This window comes from Physcomitrium patens, chromosome 1 (genome assembly GCF_059467195.1).
Source record: "Physcomitrium patens ecotype Gransden chromosome 1, ASM5946719v1, whole genome shotgun sequence".
NCBI lineage: Eukaryota > Viridiplantae > Streptophyta > Bryopsida > Funariales > Funariaceae > Physcomitrium > Physcomitrium patens.
The window spans coordinates 20284115-20301619 of record NC_143410.1 but is presented as its reverse complement, the minus strand read 5'-3'; the positions used below and the strand labels follow the sequence as shown (position 1 = coordinate 20301619).

The 17505-nt window shown below is 40.7% G+C and overlaps 2 protein-coding genes across 3 annotated transcripts; both read right to left on the bottom strand.

The window, feature by feature from the left end:
• Positions 1-922: 922 nt before the first annotated feature.
• Positions 923-8182, bottom strand: LOC112291627 (uncharacterized). Of its 2 annotated transcripts, XM_090252852.1 has the most exons (6): positions 7887-8023; positions 7529-7710; positions 6306-6987; positions 4335-6173; positions 3005-4067; positions 923-2805 (listed from the first exon to the last, which is right to left on the bottom strand). In XM_090252852.1, exons 2-6 carry the CDS (start codon positions 7694-7696, stop codon positions 957-959), a joined length of 5601 nt encoding a protein of 1866 aa, XP_090108978.1. In that variant the 5' UTR covers positions 7697-7710; positions 7887-8023; the 3' UTR covers positions 923-956. The 2 variants fall into 2 exon arrangements, with proteins under 2 accessions (XP_090108978.1, XP_024395125.2); XM_024539357.3 differs by having other exon boundaries at positions 7529-8182.
• Positions 8183-12427: 4245 nt separating this feature from the next.
• Positions 12428-16967, bottom strand: LOC112289599 (serine hydroxymethyltransferase 1, mitochondrial). Its single transcript, XM_024534937.3, has 14 exons — positions 16729-16967; positions 16491-16538; positions 15926-16012; positions 15630-15751; positions 15426-15502; positions 15156-15280; positions 14906-14998; positions 14509-14601; positions 14177-14374; positions 13772-13942; positions 13495-13572; positions 13259-13370; positions 12922-13029; positions 12428-12817 (listed from the first exon to the last, which is right to left on the bottom strand). Exons 1-14 carry the CDS (start codon positions 16837-16839, stop codon positions 12669-12671), a joined length of 1572 nt encoding a protein of 523 aa, XP_024390705.1. The 5' UTR covers positions 16840-16967; the 3' UTR covers positions 12428-12668.
• Positions 16968-17505: the final 538 nt, after the last annotated feature.

Sequence of the window (17505 nt, the reverse complement as noted above, 5' to 3'; positions counted from 1 at the left end):
TTGATTGTGATTATTATTATGAAAATAGAAGTTTCATATTTGCTATTTTTTTTCAATTATTTTTTAAAATATGGCTATAAATATTTCTAAAAATAAATTTACATCGTATAAGAGTCATGAATTCTTTTTCATCAAAGATATAAATAAAAATTAAAAAAAATTAAAAAAAGTACTTCCAGATACAAATATATCTATGAATCCAACTCTTGTCAAAAATAGATGGTGGTAACTTTTTTTAAGATATTTATTTTAATATAGGACTAAATGAAGGATATATAAAGTACATAGTGAATTTTTAATGGTTGTACTAATTCTAATCAATGTAAAATAGTATTAATTTATTTTTAAATAATGAATAAAAAAATTATTACTTCACTTTTATAATGTGTTTCTACAAATAATAATATTAATAAATTACTTATCTTGTATTTATATTAGATTCCAATTTTACTGTCTACAAATCAAGAATTAATCTAAAAAATAGAATACCAAGATTTATCAATTTCCTTTTTACTTTCAGTTATCCTTATTTATTGGCAAATGATCTTCTCTCTTTCTATTAGTGTATATATATACACACATGTTGATCCTTTTGTGTTTTGCATATATGATGAACCCCTTCAAATACAATCAATTTAACAGTCAATACACATGCAAAATTTAGAATTGAAAAAACATAATCCTGTATAACATGAAGGTCCTCAAGTGAGCATTCTAACCTTGTAAACTCTCTCCAAGGTAAGACATCTAAATACTCATTTAGGTATCACAAAGGTTATCCCAAATGAAGACCTGGTGATGCAACGATATAACTTGAGGGTCTATTATTATTCCATCCCATCCCATCTTCTTATTACCTGAATTCTTGTTTAGAGATAACATAATCGAGAATATTCAGCACACACAAACAAGTCGACAAGGATTATGCAAAGAGAATCCAAGCAGATTCTATAAATTTATTCCTGCATGGGAGAGACGGCATTTGATCTCAATGAATCAAGACATTGCGATATGGCGTGTAAAGTGGTTGGGACTCTTTCTACACTTTGCAAATCTGTCAATTTACCCACCAAAGATTCTACGAGAGGCTCTGGCAATCCTACAGTCAGGTTGGCTACTTGTACAAGTTCTGCTAGAGTCTCTAATGCTGTATTCCGCACCTGAGCAATCTTGACTGTGCTAACACACTCAAATATAGGGAGGACTAAAGATTCTAACGAGGGTGCTTGTTTTTTACCTTCCTTGACCTTCCCCACAAAGCCTTTGATTGTTGACAGGGACACATTCTTCACCTGCCATGTGTGACCAATTCCCAGTGTAGCAGCAAGAGCAGAAGAAATCTCTTTCTCGTGAGACGAAACTGTTGCAGTGGAAGCGGATGTGATGGTTGCCGTCAGGCATCCTAATACCTTCTCATACGGAACTGATGGCCCCTCCTCTTTCGGCTCCTCACCTTCCTTTAGTTCTACTTTATCCTTGCGCGGAGGTGCTTGTAAACACGCGTCAAGGAGAATCACTCGGACTTGCTCAAACGTATCATAGTCTAAAGCAAGCAAAACTTGCTCAAGGCAAGCAAAAGCGGCATCACGGAAAGCTTTCTTCTTTCGCCCACACGCGGCAACAACAGCAGAAACGATTGCATCAGGACCGATGGTTGGGGTGGGCGCCGAGACAACCTTTGCGTGCTTTGCAGAATAGCAAGCTTTGCAGAGAGCACCAAGGGCCTCTAGGACCACTTCTTTCCCTTCCCATAACCGACCGGGAATTTCAGCTAGAAGCACTCCAAAAAGCTCTTGAGCGAAAGGGGTCACCCCCTCCCGAACATTTTCTGCGAGCTTGGATAAAGCCCTAGCAGACTTCTGTTTCTGCGTCCAAGAGGATGAACCAATCCCCTCTATCAGAAGCTTTACAATCTCAGGCATGTACATGGTAAGAGTAACACTAGCACTGCTCGTATTGTCTTCCCAAATCTCTTCAAACAGCGCCACTATGTCCTTTTCATCGTCAAACCGTGCGACAAAAGTCATGGGAAGAATGAGGGTATAGTTCCCCTTGAATACATCGTCAGCTTGCCGAGACAGCTCCTTAAGAACTAAGGCACTCACCATACGCTGATCACGATCATTCTCAGAATTGTACAATGCAACCGCGTCAAGGAGTAGCTTCCGGACTTGGGTCTCCGAAGTATACTTTGCAACACTCCCCAAGGCAGCTGCAAAAGCCTTTCTACTTGCTGCACTTTTCTCTGACTTAACTGCCGAGAACAACGCTCTGAGCAGAACGACGGAGTGCGGCTTCATGTCAGGTCCCGAGTGTTGAGCTAACATACTTATAAACTTTCCCACACCTACTCGCGTGTTCAGGCCTACTCCAGATTGAATCAATTGAACCAATCGAGGGATCAAAGATTCAAGAGTTGAATTGTCAACATGGCGAATGCAGAGATCAAGAGTATCCCACATGGGTGAATCCTTTGCGACAGCAATCCGAACACTTTCGAGTTTCTCTTGGCTAATCCCCACCCTTTCTGCATGTAGTTCTGCGTAATTCAGTCTTTGATCCTCTAAACTGGAGAGACTCTCGATCATACAGCTTACAAGATCAGGCATTTGAGGGCGTATTGCTGCACCTGCGCCTTTCACAAGCTTCATAACAGTGTTGATAGAAAGACGCCGGACATCTGAAACAGTGCTCATGATACCCTTCGTCAGAAGGAAAGGCAAAACTATAGCCATAGTATCCCGGGCATCTTTTTCCGGAGAGAGGGAATTGTCGCTCAATCGAAGACTCAAAGAACTTACAGATCTGCATGAACAATCAAGTCCGACATTGTATTTCAATCAATTGTTCCAAGTATCTTCGAAGACAGTTAAGACCACGAGTCTAACTAAAATTTAACATTAGCCTGCACAAACCTTATGCATTGAACTCCTCGAATCAAGCCAGAGAATTAACAAAACAAACAAAAAATCGAGGTTTAGCTGCAAAACTGGGTTTGAATAACCTGCAGAGAACGTCGCCACTCGTTCTGACAGTCTCCTTGATATCATCCACAGCACGAAAAGCAACATTCCAAACCTTCTCAAGATACTTCCCTACTTCACTAAACCTCCGCCCCTGAATGAGATCTGCCAGAGCAGAACATGAACTTTCTCGTGATCTCCAAAGTCGCGACCCTGCTTGCGATAGTAAATCTTCCATGATCTCATCGTAAAACTCATCAATGGTTTTCTTCGGCTCCGCTACCAAGGACCTCCAAATGTGACCCATGGCGTCTTGAATGGCTTTATTTGGGTCATATTGATACCGGACCAGCTTAGGGACAAGCGTCTTCAGATGCGGTTTCAAAGCATCACCTGCTTGTTTGGCTATTCTTGCAAAACCGAAGGCAGCGCCTCGTTTCGAATTCAAGGAAGCTTGATGATTCGCCAAGTCCATAAACTTGTAGATCAAATCTGGCTGTCCCATTTCATTTGCAATGTTGCACAGCTCCTTGTATGTCGAGATATTGCCTCCACCTGGAGTCTCACCGAGAGTGTTTTCCTCAAAAACAACTGTGTCTTCCATAACCTTCACAACACGCTTTTTCTTCGCTGCTCCTGTAAGATTTGAAACTAGGGCTTTAACAAGCTCGTCTTTGGTAGCAGCATCACCTAAATCGTACACAATACTCATCCCTCGAGATGCCATCTCTTGCGTAAGCTCATTTTGCTCTCCAAGCAAATGAGAGAAGGCTTCTTGAATTTGAGGCAACATAGATTGAACGCGCGGATGATGCCCACAATAGCTGATAATTGATAACAACCACACTGAACCTGAGCAACGCTCGTCCTTGTAACCACTGAAAAGGAGCTCATCGAACAGCTTCTTGACAATTTTATCTCGTGCGGGTTCACTAGTTGTGTCATCAGTGCTTTCAACAGCATCAATCATCTCAACATCTTTACCGTAAGCCAATGACTCCCCAGACAAGTAATTTGAAGTGGCAGCCATAGATACATAGTTTGACTTGAGGATGCTATTTGCTGTGACAGGTACGCCCCCCCAAATGAAAGCCAAAGCTTCACCTATAGAAACATAAAAAAGTTCTAGTAAGCCACAAATTGTACGCAATCAACCAACAAAGCAAACCACTTTAACTTAAACTTCCGACACCAGCTTACGTGGTTTCTTTTCGTAACCGACTGTCATATGATTTTGCTCAAACTTGGTCGAACATGGACAGATACAAGTCCACAGGAACTGATGGTAAAATTCATGAAATTAAATGCCCTTGGGTATGTACGTTTACGCAAGGCAGGAGTAAGAAGGTATGAATGAGAAAACATACATACCTACAGAAAACAACACATCTTCAGCCTTCGTCTTGCTTAAAGTAAAAAGTGCTGTAAGGGAAGCATTGGCAAGCTCGACACTCCTGTCACCAAAGCACAGGTGTCCCAGTGCTATCGCCGCCTTCTGCATGACTTTCACATCCTTGTTTCCAAGTAAAACCCGCAATTGTGTCACAATGGACGCCAATGACAGTTCTCCTTTCTCCACCACAGCTCTCCCATCATCCGATTTCTCTTTCTCCTGTGTGGTAGCAGTAGACGGCATTGCAGTGGTAGCCGTGCTAGATTCAGCTCCGACTCCAGTCGTTGCAGCTTCTTCCGGAGAAGATTTCGCACTTTTTGTGCTCGAAGCAGCTGAGGCCAAATCTCCGATAACCACAGGTAAAGGCTTTCTCAACCCTGCGTGCCCAATGGCCTCAGCTGCTGATCCTGCTAAAGAAGGATTTGCATTCTTCGTCTCCTTGAACAAAGCATTAAGGGCATCACAAATTAAACTCTCTGGAACAGCAGGAGTATTCGTCATACATTGTGCGAGCACGTAACCTGCGGCACATATGCTACCGTGCAAATCCTCAAACCGCGCCTTCTGTACATTATGGAATGTAGACAACAGCTGCTGGAGCAGATCGGCAGCTTGTGGCGCTGAGAGACTGGAAACTGCGATACCTAACAGGCGGGCTATGGCCTCCCTCGTTGTTGAGTCAATGTGGCCAATGAACTGTCTCAGCCATGTTATTCGGGTTGCATATGCATCAGCAAATTGGTTGGGGTTAAAAGAAGCCAACTTGAGTAAACCAGTGCTAGCTATTCCTTGTAAGTCTGCAGTTCCATCAATGGCCATCCCATGCTCCATCAACAACTGGAAGGCCTCCTCGGGAGGAGTTTTCCCCAAGATATCAGAAAATACATCTTCTTTACCTTTCAGTTTACTCTTATCAAGACCTATCTCATTTTCATAGCAATGCTGAACAAAAGTTATCATAGCGGCATAAGCTTTGGGTGGGAAGAGCATAGTGCGTTCACCCAGAGGAGGCTTCGATAAAACATGCGGTTGCTGTTGGCAGATGTACTCCATCATGGGCCTCAACCCTGGGTACTCAGCAGTGAGTACGGAGCCTTCAACACCCTCCTTCTCGGCGTTTGGGGCCCTTAAACCTTCATTTGCCATTTCCCGAATGTCAAGCTTCACGTCTCCAGCACCCAGCATACAGATAAAACGACTGGGGGCGTGTGAAAAAGGGTACAACCGTGTTGCCCAAAGTACACTACAAAATCTCGCCCCGCTTTCTGAAAGCTTTATGTTTTCCAATAGGAGACTTTCAATCTCTTTGAAAACATCTGGCCTTGCTTTGTAAGCATTAGCTAACGAGGAGAGCGCTTCTTGAACAGTTACTCTAACAGAATCAGGCTCACTGCGCAATGCCGCAAACATCCGAACCGCCATGTCTGTATTCTTGTTGAACAGGTGAGGAGCCCGCAAGGAAAGTTGGCCTATCGCTTGGTATGTGAATGATCGAAGCTGTTTGGAGGACGAGTCTGTATCGCCTGGATCCTGGCCATCAAGAAGCTTTAGTAGCCCACTGAGGATAATCTGCGCCATAGGTTTCAGTTGATCATCTGACGCATGCTTGAAAATCCAAACGGCGAATTCCATCCCCGCGTGTTTCAGCTTCATAGTTGTCCCAGGTCCATAAATGCAATCAAAGACACATTGGAGGGTAGAAGGGAACGCATTCGCCGCTACTATGGAGCGAGTGAATACAGACATCAACCTCGCCTTCAAGTTCGGTCCAGCTGGCGCCACTTTCTGCTCGGGTGTCTCACCTGATATCGATGAACCTTAACAAGACATCAAATAAACGTATTCATAAGCAAGAGAAACACATCAAAGTGATGTCACAGCTCCCAAAGAATTGAGAACCTAGCTCCACACAAATCTGTCACGGTAGTCACAATGGATATCCGGAATACCTTGAAATATTGCAAAGAGTCGTTTAATAAGGGAAGGGTCTTCAAGGTTAGCCCCATTTGCCTTCCGTTTCAGCAACTCTTCTCCTCTCCGCGACACTCGCTCATTCCCATCCGCAGCAGCCACAATGTACAGAGGATAGACACTGTCTGTAGGTAACTCAATCTCGGCCAAATAATTAAGAACGCCCAACTTCCTTGATGTCAGAGAATCCCCCTTGAGAACTGATTTTCCATTTACACGTTTGGCTTGTTCCACGGACAAGCCTGGCGGAGGCACTAGAGCACCTTCAGGTGTGGTCATCATCGGTTGAAACAATAGGATGTGTAAACAGTATGTTAGAAATATTTCACAGCTGGCAGGATCTTTCAAAAACTCTCCTGTCCATTGATTATTGGAAAAATATCCAGCATAACGATCCAAGCCCTTGGCCGCCATACGCAAAATCATATCTTGATGCTGCACGGGTGCCTTGGCCAGACCCAAAAGTAGCGATCCAACAACTTCCGTTTGCTCATCCACAGGGGCCCGATCATAGGCCATTTCTATGTACACAAGGGCAAAGTTCCGCACCATGGAGGCCGAATCAGGAGATATATAGAGCTTCAGCAGCTCTCTCAAAGGTAATTGAATCGAGGCCTGGTCTTTCACACGCTTGTTAATGTGGGACAGCATTTCCATGACCTGTGATGTCCATAGTAAATCTAACGTTAATGAAAAAATCATGGACACAATAATGAGAATTGCACAGTGGCTACACAGCATGATGCTAAGCATTTTATCTCCTTTTCTTTAGTTGCGGTACATAGGGGCAGAAGTCCAGATACTCGAAATTTCAAAACTCGTAACAACAATCAGCCTGAAAGATCCAATTTGGAAAAAACCTGGCCTTAAAGATCCAATTAAACTCTGCACTTCAACAGAGCAGCAACTGCGAAACGTATAATCTTCGCAAGTAAAATCGCATACATAAACCTCAAACTTCAGGGAGTTATGCAAATCAGACCATGAGACGCAACAAATTTCACAAATCACTGTCAAGGTGGTTCCTTTCAAATTCAAGATGAAAGAGGTATCCCAGCTGTCTATGAAGATCGATGTATGTACTTTAATTCTCTGTGGGATGATATCATACTTGACTAGAATAGATGAAGCAGAAAAAGGGAAGAATTCAATAACTAACACGCAGCGAGAGGATAAATCACACAGTGTGCGTATGTCTTGCCTTCATCTTCGTTGGATGATACGAAGAGCCCAACCGCGACACAGCAAGTGGCAAGAGCTTGGACAACACCTTCTCCAATTGCGTTTCCTCCGTAAGTGCCAATCTGGTGAGCATCCGATCCAGGACGGCTTCCTCCGATGCTCCATCTGTGGCCCCTGAGGTCGCCATCTAAAACTCAAGTCCTAATACAAAACCCAGTCACCGAATCAACTCAAAATCCCCTCCACTAAATCAACCACTGCGAAACTACGCAGCAGCACAACTCCCTCCCCTTAATTGCATAACAGCCAACCGACCATAAACCCTATTTCCTCCTTCCCTACTTCATTTTATGCAGTAATAATGCAAGAAATCTTACGAAGGGTCAACGCCACCAATATCAAACGACAAGGGCTCTTAACTCCCAACCCTACGCTCAATCTACACGACAACTTTCAATACACGCAATCGAACTATCGATCAACGGTTCAATCGTCTCGCAGGTTGAAATTTGCGGTGTACAAGCTATACTTCGACGCCAAAGTTTGCATTACTCCTTGCGGAAGACGCAGAATCGTGAAACCCGTGCGATGGTCTCATCACTTCGGGCACATACAAACATCGATCGATCGGTCGATCAAACTATCTATCGATCAGTCTATAGGTTCGAAAATTATTGCGACCTGCAGCGAAGTTATGATTCGAGGTGGCAACTTCGCCTGCAGCAGCGCGCTTCAGTTTCGCCCAGCCCTAGAACCAGCGCCTTCGCGGGAATGCATGACCGCGAGAGAATGAGGATAATACCGTGGTCCACACATTCCGTTGGGCAAGCCCTATGGCATGAGAGAGGCTTCCTATTCATGGGCTTGGTGGTGATGGATGGCTTTTTAAATTAGGCTTCGTTAATAAATTATAAAAATTTAATGTTGTTTTTCTAATAATTGGAAAAACATTGCAAAAATTAAATAATTATTCGTTTTTTTGATAAAATTTCTACAAAGTATTTTTTTGGATACTAATATAAATATCAATGATAATCATACTTATCAAAAGAAACTTAAAATGATGACAAACAACTAGCGATTGCTTGAAGTAGATTAAATTTTTTATTTAAATAAATTATTTTAAAAAAAACTATAATATATTCATGATGTAACCACTATAAATAAATGCATGTGTATATGTATGTAAATATATATGTGTATATGTATGTAGATCAATATATATATATATATATACATATATTAAAGAATGATAAAACAACTCAAATTTTTACTAAAGCAACTCACCTATCTAAACTATCATTATACCTCCCATCATTTGTTCTTATTCTCATATTCCCAATTTCTTCAACCATGTTCTCATCTATACTTTCTATCCTGATTCCTTTACTATTCATAGCACTGGTTCTTCATTCCTTCTATTCTCCCATTCCTCTTGTCTACTTCCATCTATTATTTACCATCTTTACTTTCAACTTCGTTTGATGTCCTAAATTTTCAAATTTGAACAATGTTTCACTCAATGGTTTATTTAGTTCATTATCTTTATTCTATCAACATAAGCAAACAAACTCAAAAATTTGCCCTTGCTTTAGTCCCGTCCCATCTTGTCCCATTCCAACTCTAAATATCTTTATCGACAAATGATACAAATGGGATCCTTTGATGGTAGTAGATAGTGAGCTTTAAAATAGTTGATAAGCTTATCTATTTTAAGCAATGCCTTTCCTTCCGTAGGTACTACCATTTTGCAGCACAAGACCAAGGTGATGAGCAAGATTGTTATGGTCTTTGATTTAGTTGCCATCTTCATCCTCTAATGGTCAATTTTGTAGCTCAACTGCTAAATTGGTTCTTGTGATATGCAGAGCTGATTGCAATAAAAGGCAAGTTGTAAGAACTATGTCGTGTAATTATTTATATACTTATAGCATTTAAATCTCAACGTGAAAATTTTCATGACTAGGCTTGTGGTGCGGCTTGTGTATCTATATAAAAGCTTATTAACATACCCCAATAATTATTGACAATTAAAAACACTAGTTCCATAATCAAGAATTAATTGATGAGATGTGAGTTACTTACTTAATATATTACAAAGCTCAAATGACATCATGAATAGATGTATAAATCCTTTAGCTTGATGGTTGCAAAGGATTGATCATCAAGAAGTAACTAATCCAACTTCTATATTACTAAATTCAATAGCTTTGGCTAGATGTTGCATCTGGGTTTGAAAAACTCTACATTAGAATACTACAAATCCTTTTATAAATAGGGAGTACAAAAGATGAAGATGATCTCCATAATATAGCCACATTTGTACATATATCATTAGACTAGTAAGCATATTAACAAAATACGTGAGACGCTTTTATCAAACAAATTTGTCTGATTCCAAATCTAAGCAAAAGATGAAATTCCTTGTAAATCATAACTTTTTGAAGATGGCAAGATAAAAAATAATTAGATAATCCAATGACTTAACATCCTTCACAACATTGTGAATTCAACTTCCAAATTTGAGACTCCAAACTCCATCATTTCAATGCATGATATTCCTCATATAATGTAAATTGAAGCTTATACAATGGCTTTTGAGGATTGAAATCTCCTTCTATTATTTTGGTTCTATTTGATTGCTTTATGTATAGTTTGTAAATAGGATTAGAAACCACTATAATTGAAAGAAAAGGTTTTCCATTTGAAATTGTAATTCTTAAAGAAATGTGTATTTAAATAAAAACCTTGAAATCATTTGAAATAATCTATATTCTTAAGTAGTACAAAGTGCATCAATGTTTCTTTAATATGAAAGATATTACCACTGATACTAGAATCTCTATATTACAATCTAAAGGTTTGAATGTTTAAAGAATTTTCTAACTTGATTCTTTCAAAAGATCACTTGGGAATTCAAAACTCATTAATGAAAATGAGGTTGAAAAGTAGAGCTTTGAATTGTGAGCAATTATTAAAGCAAGTAGGTCAACTCACATTTGATATATTTACCTCACTTTGCAATCCATATTATAATAAATCCCATGTCAAGAATCATATCTTTTTGCACTAAATCATTGCATTCATTTGCTTCATCTATGTGGCAAGCCATTGCACAACATTGACAAGATCGTTGATTATCCTTAAACACTTAATTCATATCTATCTGAGGTTCTCATTTTGAAGATTTGGTAACCTGCCAATATCTTCATTTCTTCCATTTTGGCTCAAAATCCTATAATGTATTAGCCACATCTAGAAGGGATGATTTTATCTATACAATATCTTCATATATCACTCTCTATCTTAAATCTTGGATTGAAATTTGTAGCTGAATATGCAATGGACTTTGATAATGATTACTCCATTGTCCAAAAAAATATGGTTCAAGAAATACTAACAACTCGTAAGTAGCGCACAGGATGCATTAGAATATTCAATCCAATCATCTTTAGGCCCAAGACTAATGGTCCAAGTGACATTCATCCCATTGGCCCAATTCCTAATTTGCAATAACATGCCATCAACTTTGTGGGATCCTGTTTGTACCACATGTCAATAAAGATGTTCAAAGTTGAGATGGGATAAGACAAGACTGAAGCAGGTGCAAATTTTTGAGTGTATCTGCTTATGTTGATAAAATAAGGATGATGAGTTGAATAAACTATGGAATAAAGCTTCATTTAGATTTGGCAATTTAAGATGGTGGATAAGGTTAAAAATAGAGATGGCAAATAGTGGATAGAAATGGATGGAAGGAACAAAAGAATAGAGGAAACGAAGAACCAGTGCTGGGAATACATAAGAGGTCAAGATGGGAGATATGGATAGGAATAAGGTTGGAGAAGTTGGAAATAGGAGGAATGATGACAAAGAACATGGAATGTAATGATGGCTTAGATAAGTGAGTTGCTTTAATAAAAATTTGAATTTCTTTATCATATAGATATATATATATATATGTTTCATTAGAGGTGTCAAATATGGAAGAAAGGTTAAAAAAAAAAATTGAAAATAATATAATTAAAATATAATAAATTGCTATAATTTTGATGCCACTAATCCAAATATTGCAATATCCTCTAAGGAATCAAAGAAAAGCAAAACATTTTCTTCTAATTTTTATCAACAGCTGCTTTTCTCTTATATTAAATAGAAAAGGATGAGGTTGAATCCATGCACTTTATAATTACCCATGATGTCAACCCATACTTTTCTCCTGTAATTAAGTTATTCTTCTACTCCTAATAAGTTGCATTCTCTAATGAATTTTGTAAAGTAGCTTACATTTTCACATTGACTTCTCCATTCTCTAATTTCAATTTTTTTCCTTTCTTTGAAGTCTTCTCTGAGTTTGACACCCCCTTATGTATCAATTCTAGTGTGATATTCAAAAATCCTACTCAATCATGATTGAGATAATACAATACACACATGTGTACTATACAATCAAATTAATGTATCGTTTATCTTTTGTGATCTGTACAATGGTTTGGCGTGTTCAAGTATCAGAATTTGGAAGAAACAATGAAATATCAGCAAGTTGCATCCAAAGACAAAGAAGAGATCAATACCTTTCAGACATTGTCATTCAATCATAGCATATCAGTAGACTTGCATGATTCCAAATATAACATCCCCACATTCGATCTAGGAGATTTGTCTTCACATCCAATTGCAATATGGTGTTTTGGCGTTGCCATACGTTCATGGTTTAGAGTTGATGTGTATTCGGCAATAGCGAATTTTTCATTTGTGTAGACAATCAACTTTTCAAGGCAAGTTATATATTGAACTATTTGCACTCTCAGCTCATAATCTACTCATTAGTCACACAAATCCAAACTGCATAATATGAAGTTGGTATGCAAACATTTCACTTTGATGCTTGGTGCTTATTCCAAGGTACGATACTCTATTCAAAAGGTAGTATATCTTCATTTCAGTTTACATGGATTACAGTATTACTCGGGCTGTTCCTGAGAAAGCCAAAGGAAAATGCCCATCAAGCAGAACTTAACAGAGTTGCCAATGTTTCACTAACAAACCCCGTTCATTCAAGAATTCACAACAAAACTAGGATGAGCTACCATGCTTACGCATTCGTCAACAGACAAATGTAAAGTGAGCTAATTTCCATTTATACAACGACTGCGGATCTAGTTCTTGTACTTCATTGACGACTTCTCGAAACCAATAGTGGGGAATTGCTTCGCGAACTCTTCCACCTCGTGCTTCAACTTTCCAATTTCAGCCTGAACCTCAGGGTCGGTGTCGACAACGTTCCTGAAGTCCTTCAACTTCGTACCTGCCACAGGAAATAACGCTCAGTGATAAGCTTTCCAACTTCGAGAGAGTTTGGTGTCATTGACGACATCTGTTCTGTGGTTAAAAATATATGAAAAATCTCACCTGTGGACTTCTTGACTTTCACGGCGATCTCCACTGCACGGTCGAAGTACTCAGCAACCTTCTCAAAATCTTCCTCGGTAAACCCTCTGCTTGTCAAAGCCGGGGTTCCTGTAATCAAACAGAATTCATATTCATCAATATCTGATGAAGATTTACTGTGGAGTCTTGATGGCTAGTCGAAACGAATAAGAACTCAGAGCATAAATCTGTGTACTGCATACAGTCACCACTACGACCTACAAGATTACATTAATGCATTAAGTCATTTCACTGGTTTTATCTCTAGATCGTTTTCAAATAAGAAGACTACTGATTCGAGAGCTTCGTTTACACTTACCCATACGGATACCTCCAGGTACCAATGCAGACACATCTCCTGGAACAGTGTTCTTGTTTGCTGCAATGTGGGCAAGCTCCATCACTCGCTCCACCCTTGAACCGTCCACACCCTACACAATGACAAGAACCATTCATCGCAGATCAGGACACAGTCTTAATTAATAGTCATACTGGTAGAAAATTAGAACATGGAACATGTGATAACAGTACTGAGGAAGAGTTTGCAGAATACACCTTGGGCTTGAGGTTAACAAGAACCAAGTGGTTCTCTGTTCCACCGGACACCAGCTCGTAACCCCGGCCCATCAAAGCCTGTTTTATAAGAATCAATATTGTTAGTTACTGGAAGTTTTACATCTAAAATGAATAAAATAATATACTTAAAAGCGGGTTGGAGAAGAAAAAATCAACTGACCATACACATGGCTCTGCTACTAGTCATGAGAATCGCCGACCACATAGTCACTGTCTGAAATTCTCATCACTAGATATCGTTGCAAGAGATACTGACCTTAGCAAAATGTGCTGAGTTCCTCAAAACTTGTTCCTGATAAGCTTTGAATTCGGGAGTAGCAGCCTGCTTCAGGGCAACAGCAAGACCAGTGATGGTATGGTTGTGGGGACCTCCCTGAAGTCCAGGGAAAACGGATGCATTGATCTTATCTTCATAATCGTAGAACACCTGCACAACAGAATTGTATAGCAGGGATAAAGTAGGTTGAACCCCAGCTCAATGCTGATGCGAGAATCTAACAACGGAAGAATAAAGAACAAAATGACAAAATAACCATACTCAAGAAAATCACGCTTGGCTATGCTAACAAGGTGCGAGTCAATATGGGAGATTACAATAGAAAGTACCACACAAAAAACATAAAACAAAAAACAAAAGAAATCTGCTTCTGAAGTACTTTACCTGTTCACCCTTCTTGGTTGTCTCCTTCAGACCCTTACGGTAGAAGATCATCGCACCTCGAGGTCCCCGGAGAGACTTGTGAGTCGTGGTGGTAACAACATCGGCATAGTCAAAGGGAGATGGGACAACGCCACCTGCTACAAGTCCACTGATATGGGCCATGTCGGCGAGCAGAATCGCCTTTTGCTTGTCACAAACCTAAAAAAAACAGCCAGTCGTGAGTTTTCAAACGGGGGATTAACAAGTTCACAGATCCTTCAAATACTAAATTGCAATAATATGGGTGTAACAAATCCAATCATAGAAACCTGTTAAAAGGACTAGCAACCCACCTGGCGCATGCGAGCGTAGTCGTAATGGCGGGCATAAGCACTAGCACCAGCGACTATCAACTTTGGTCTGAAGAGTGTTGCGCTCTTCTCCATCTGGGGAAAAAGAATATGATGAAAAAAGTTAGAGAATCTGTCAGAAAAAAACTCCTAGTTTTCATAATCTTCGGGAAAATCAACTGCAACGAAACTGCGCTGCATCAAACGATTTTAAAACTTCAATATCGGGAAGTGGACCCATTGGTGATCAGGAGAAAAGAATTTAGATAGTTCCGTAAAATCCTTGGTAGTATTGAGCACCCAGCTGCTGATATTGCTAGCCAAGGCAACCGAATTCACTCGGTAGGTGAAACAACGCTTACATTCAAAACTTTCTACGGTAGCAATGCACAATATTTACCTGATCATAGTCGATATAACCTGTGGACTCGTTCAGTCTGTAGGGCATAGTCTCGAAGAAAATGGAAACGGCTGAAATCTTCTTTGTATCAGTCTGTTTGCCATGAAAAGCATGAAGTGTGAATAAATTCATGATTGTGGAGAAACGTGCAGATACGTAGTAAGAATGGCAACCATCTTAGGATATTCAGTTTGAGCAAATACCACAAGCAAGTATAAATTGGGCATGAATAGAAAACCAGAAGACGTACCTGATATCCATGAGACAAGTGGCCACCATGAGGAAGATCCAACGCCATGATCCGCTCATGTGGCTTCAGGAGAGCTGTGTACACCTGAAAGTTTGCTGGCGATCCAGACAGGGACTGCACGTTCACTGTTCAAAAAGACGTTGAAAGTGAGCATGATAGGCATCTCTAGAAAAGACGAATACTGCTACCGAGTAAGCAGGAAGGGAACTTCAGCAAACGTATTTGAAAACAGATTCGGTAACTGAGTATGCATAAGCAGAGAGGACTGACCTCCCCATTTCTCGGGGTCGAGACGGAAAGCAGCAAGTGCTCTCTTTTGGCACAATCTTTCAGCCATATCAATGTACCTGCGGACGGGTAGCGCTGTCAGCCCAACTGATCACACGTAAACGACCACCAAAACTACACTTGGAAAATAGTAATGAAGTTTAACGTCATGTAATAACACCACGAAGCAGAGAAAAGGTGACATACTCGTTGCCACCGTAGTAACGAGCCCCGGGGTAACCCTCACTGTACTTGTTGGTCATGACTGACCCCACTGCCTGCATAACTGAGAGGGAGGTGAAGTTTTCTGATGGGATCAACTCCAGACCCTACACAGAAAAGCAATTCGTGTTACAACAATTCAAGGTAGTAGAAAGTAATTGACGAGTCCGTACAGTCTTCTAACAAGTTAATATTTTGGTAGAAATACTAGTGAAAGGGCAAGGCACGTGATAAACATGATAAAAACACCAGATAAAAACACAAGGAAACGAACTTCAAACCTTGTATTGACGGTTCTTCTCATGTTCGATGATGTCGACAATCTCGGGGTCAACCTCGGAGATGTCGGCATTCAGTTGCTTCGGCCACTGGTCCATACAAAGAACAAAGTATCATCGTCAGTGCTTCGACTTCCTCTCGTGAAAGATTGGTTGCGAGTTACCTTGCGACCGACATACGTTTGGTGCAACCGCTCAAAGAATCATAACAACTCTAACAGTCAATTGAATCGTGACCAGATTATGCACTGACGTGACTGGGACGTTGTAATCACCCTACTCAGCAGCTCGGGTGTAGAATTTCCATTTCATCCGCGCACAATATTCATGATTTCACCGCCCAGGCATATCTAACATACAGAATAATAGATAACTGCTCAAGTTCCGGCATGACTAGACCGAAACAGAAGTAAAAACGTCAAAATTTAAACGTAATTGACCAATTGATGGAATATTATCCTCTAGATTCATCAGAAAACTAAAGTGAAATCCTGGATCCATAAGCTACGATAGAGCAACAAACCACAGTGCGCAGAAACAGCTGTAAAAGGAGGGTCAATACTCTCACCGTCACATGCGCTTTGGAGGAGGTAGGGTCCTCTGCAGCAGCTGCGGACTGCGGCACAAATCAAATCCACAGAGTTCATTAACAGGATGCAACACAATCCTATTACACGAAGATAAAACCTCGAGAACATGTACCACTTCCGTATCCCACTCAGGAAAGATCCAACGTAAGGCCCGGTTCCGTTACTACCACTCCATTGCAGTGACAAACGAGAAACAGTAGAAGAGTCGACACTCACGGTGGCGAAGCGGAAGCTAGCGGTGGCGACAGCCGGTGCTTGCTGCAATGTACGCTGCAATTGCTGCCCCTGAGCCCTTGCGAGGCGAAGCAGTGCAGTAGCCATGGCCATAGCGCTGGCGGTACAAACTCCCTCCTCGCAAGGATATCTAAACCACAGAACTTCAGCGCAAGGCACAGTTACCACAACTACGACAAGCTCACAGCGGTGTGTTCTGTTTTCTAAGAGGGCGGAGCTCCAACTATGTCCACAATTCCAGTGTGGATGGGGTGAGCTATTTGTGCCTGACAATGTATGTGATTACGAGGGTGGAGGCCCGTTCAGTAGAATTGACGTGATTCGTGAACCTGGACGAGGCCAGGATGATCAAGTCCCCACCCTTCAATGTCTGGCTTCCTATCTCTTTGGGTGAGTCCTCGTTCCTCCACCACTATGATGGAAGGCAGAATCTCCTCCCTTCATTTCTGCTCTTTCTCTCCATGCCTCTCGATTTCATCTCCTTTCTTTTCGTCTCCTTTTTTGCTGCTCGGTTTGAGCTCATTCTCTGTTGGCCACTTGAAAGTGATCGCAGAGTGTCAACGCCACCAGATCAATTGTGAAGACTGGAAAATCCGGTGGATATGTACGGCCCGATTCGCTGCCAGACTCGATTCGCTCAAAGTAGTGCGAAATTCATTTTCGCACCGCTTTCGTTAAAGTCGCATACCATTGTCTTGGCTAATCAAATTTGCTGGTTTTGGACAAGGATTGGGGTTGATTTAATTCATTCGATCAAAG

Excerpts from the sequence above, each read along its gene's own strand:
- LOC112291627 (XM_024539357.3), bottom strand. The coding sequence starts at position 7,696 with ATGGCGACCTCAGGGGCCACAGATGGAGCATCGGAGGAAGCCGTCCTG. Across the intron at positions 6,174-6,305 it reads ACTCTTTGCAATATTTCAAG|GTTCATCGATATCAGGTGAG; the intron begins GTATTCCGGATA and ends TGTCTTGTTAAG. Across the intron at positions 4,068-4,334 it reads AGATGTGTTGTTTTCTGTAG|GTGAAGCTTTGGCTTTCATT; the intron begins GTATGTATGTTT and ends ATGTTTCTATAG.
- LOC112289599 (XM_024534937.3), bottom strand. The coding sequence starts at position 16,839 with ATGGCCATGGCTACTGCACTGCTTCGCCTCGCAAGGGCTCAGGGGCAG. Across the intron at positions 16,013-16,490 it reads CCTCCAAAGCGCATGTGACG|TGGCCGAAGCAACTGAATGC; the intron begins GTGAGAGTATTG and ends TGTATGGACCAG. Across the intron at positions 13,573-13,771 it reads ACTCAGCACATTTTGCTAAG|GCTTTGATGGGCCGGGGTTA; the intron begins GTCAGTATCTCT and ends CTTATAAAACAG.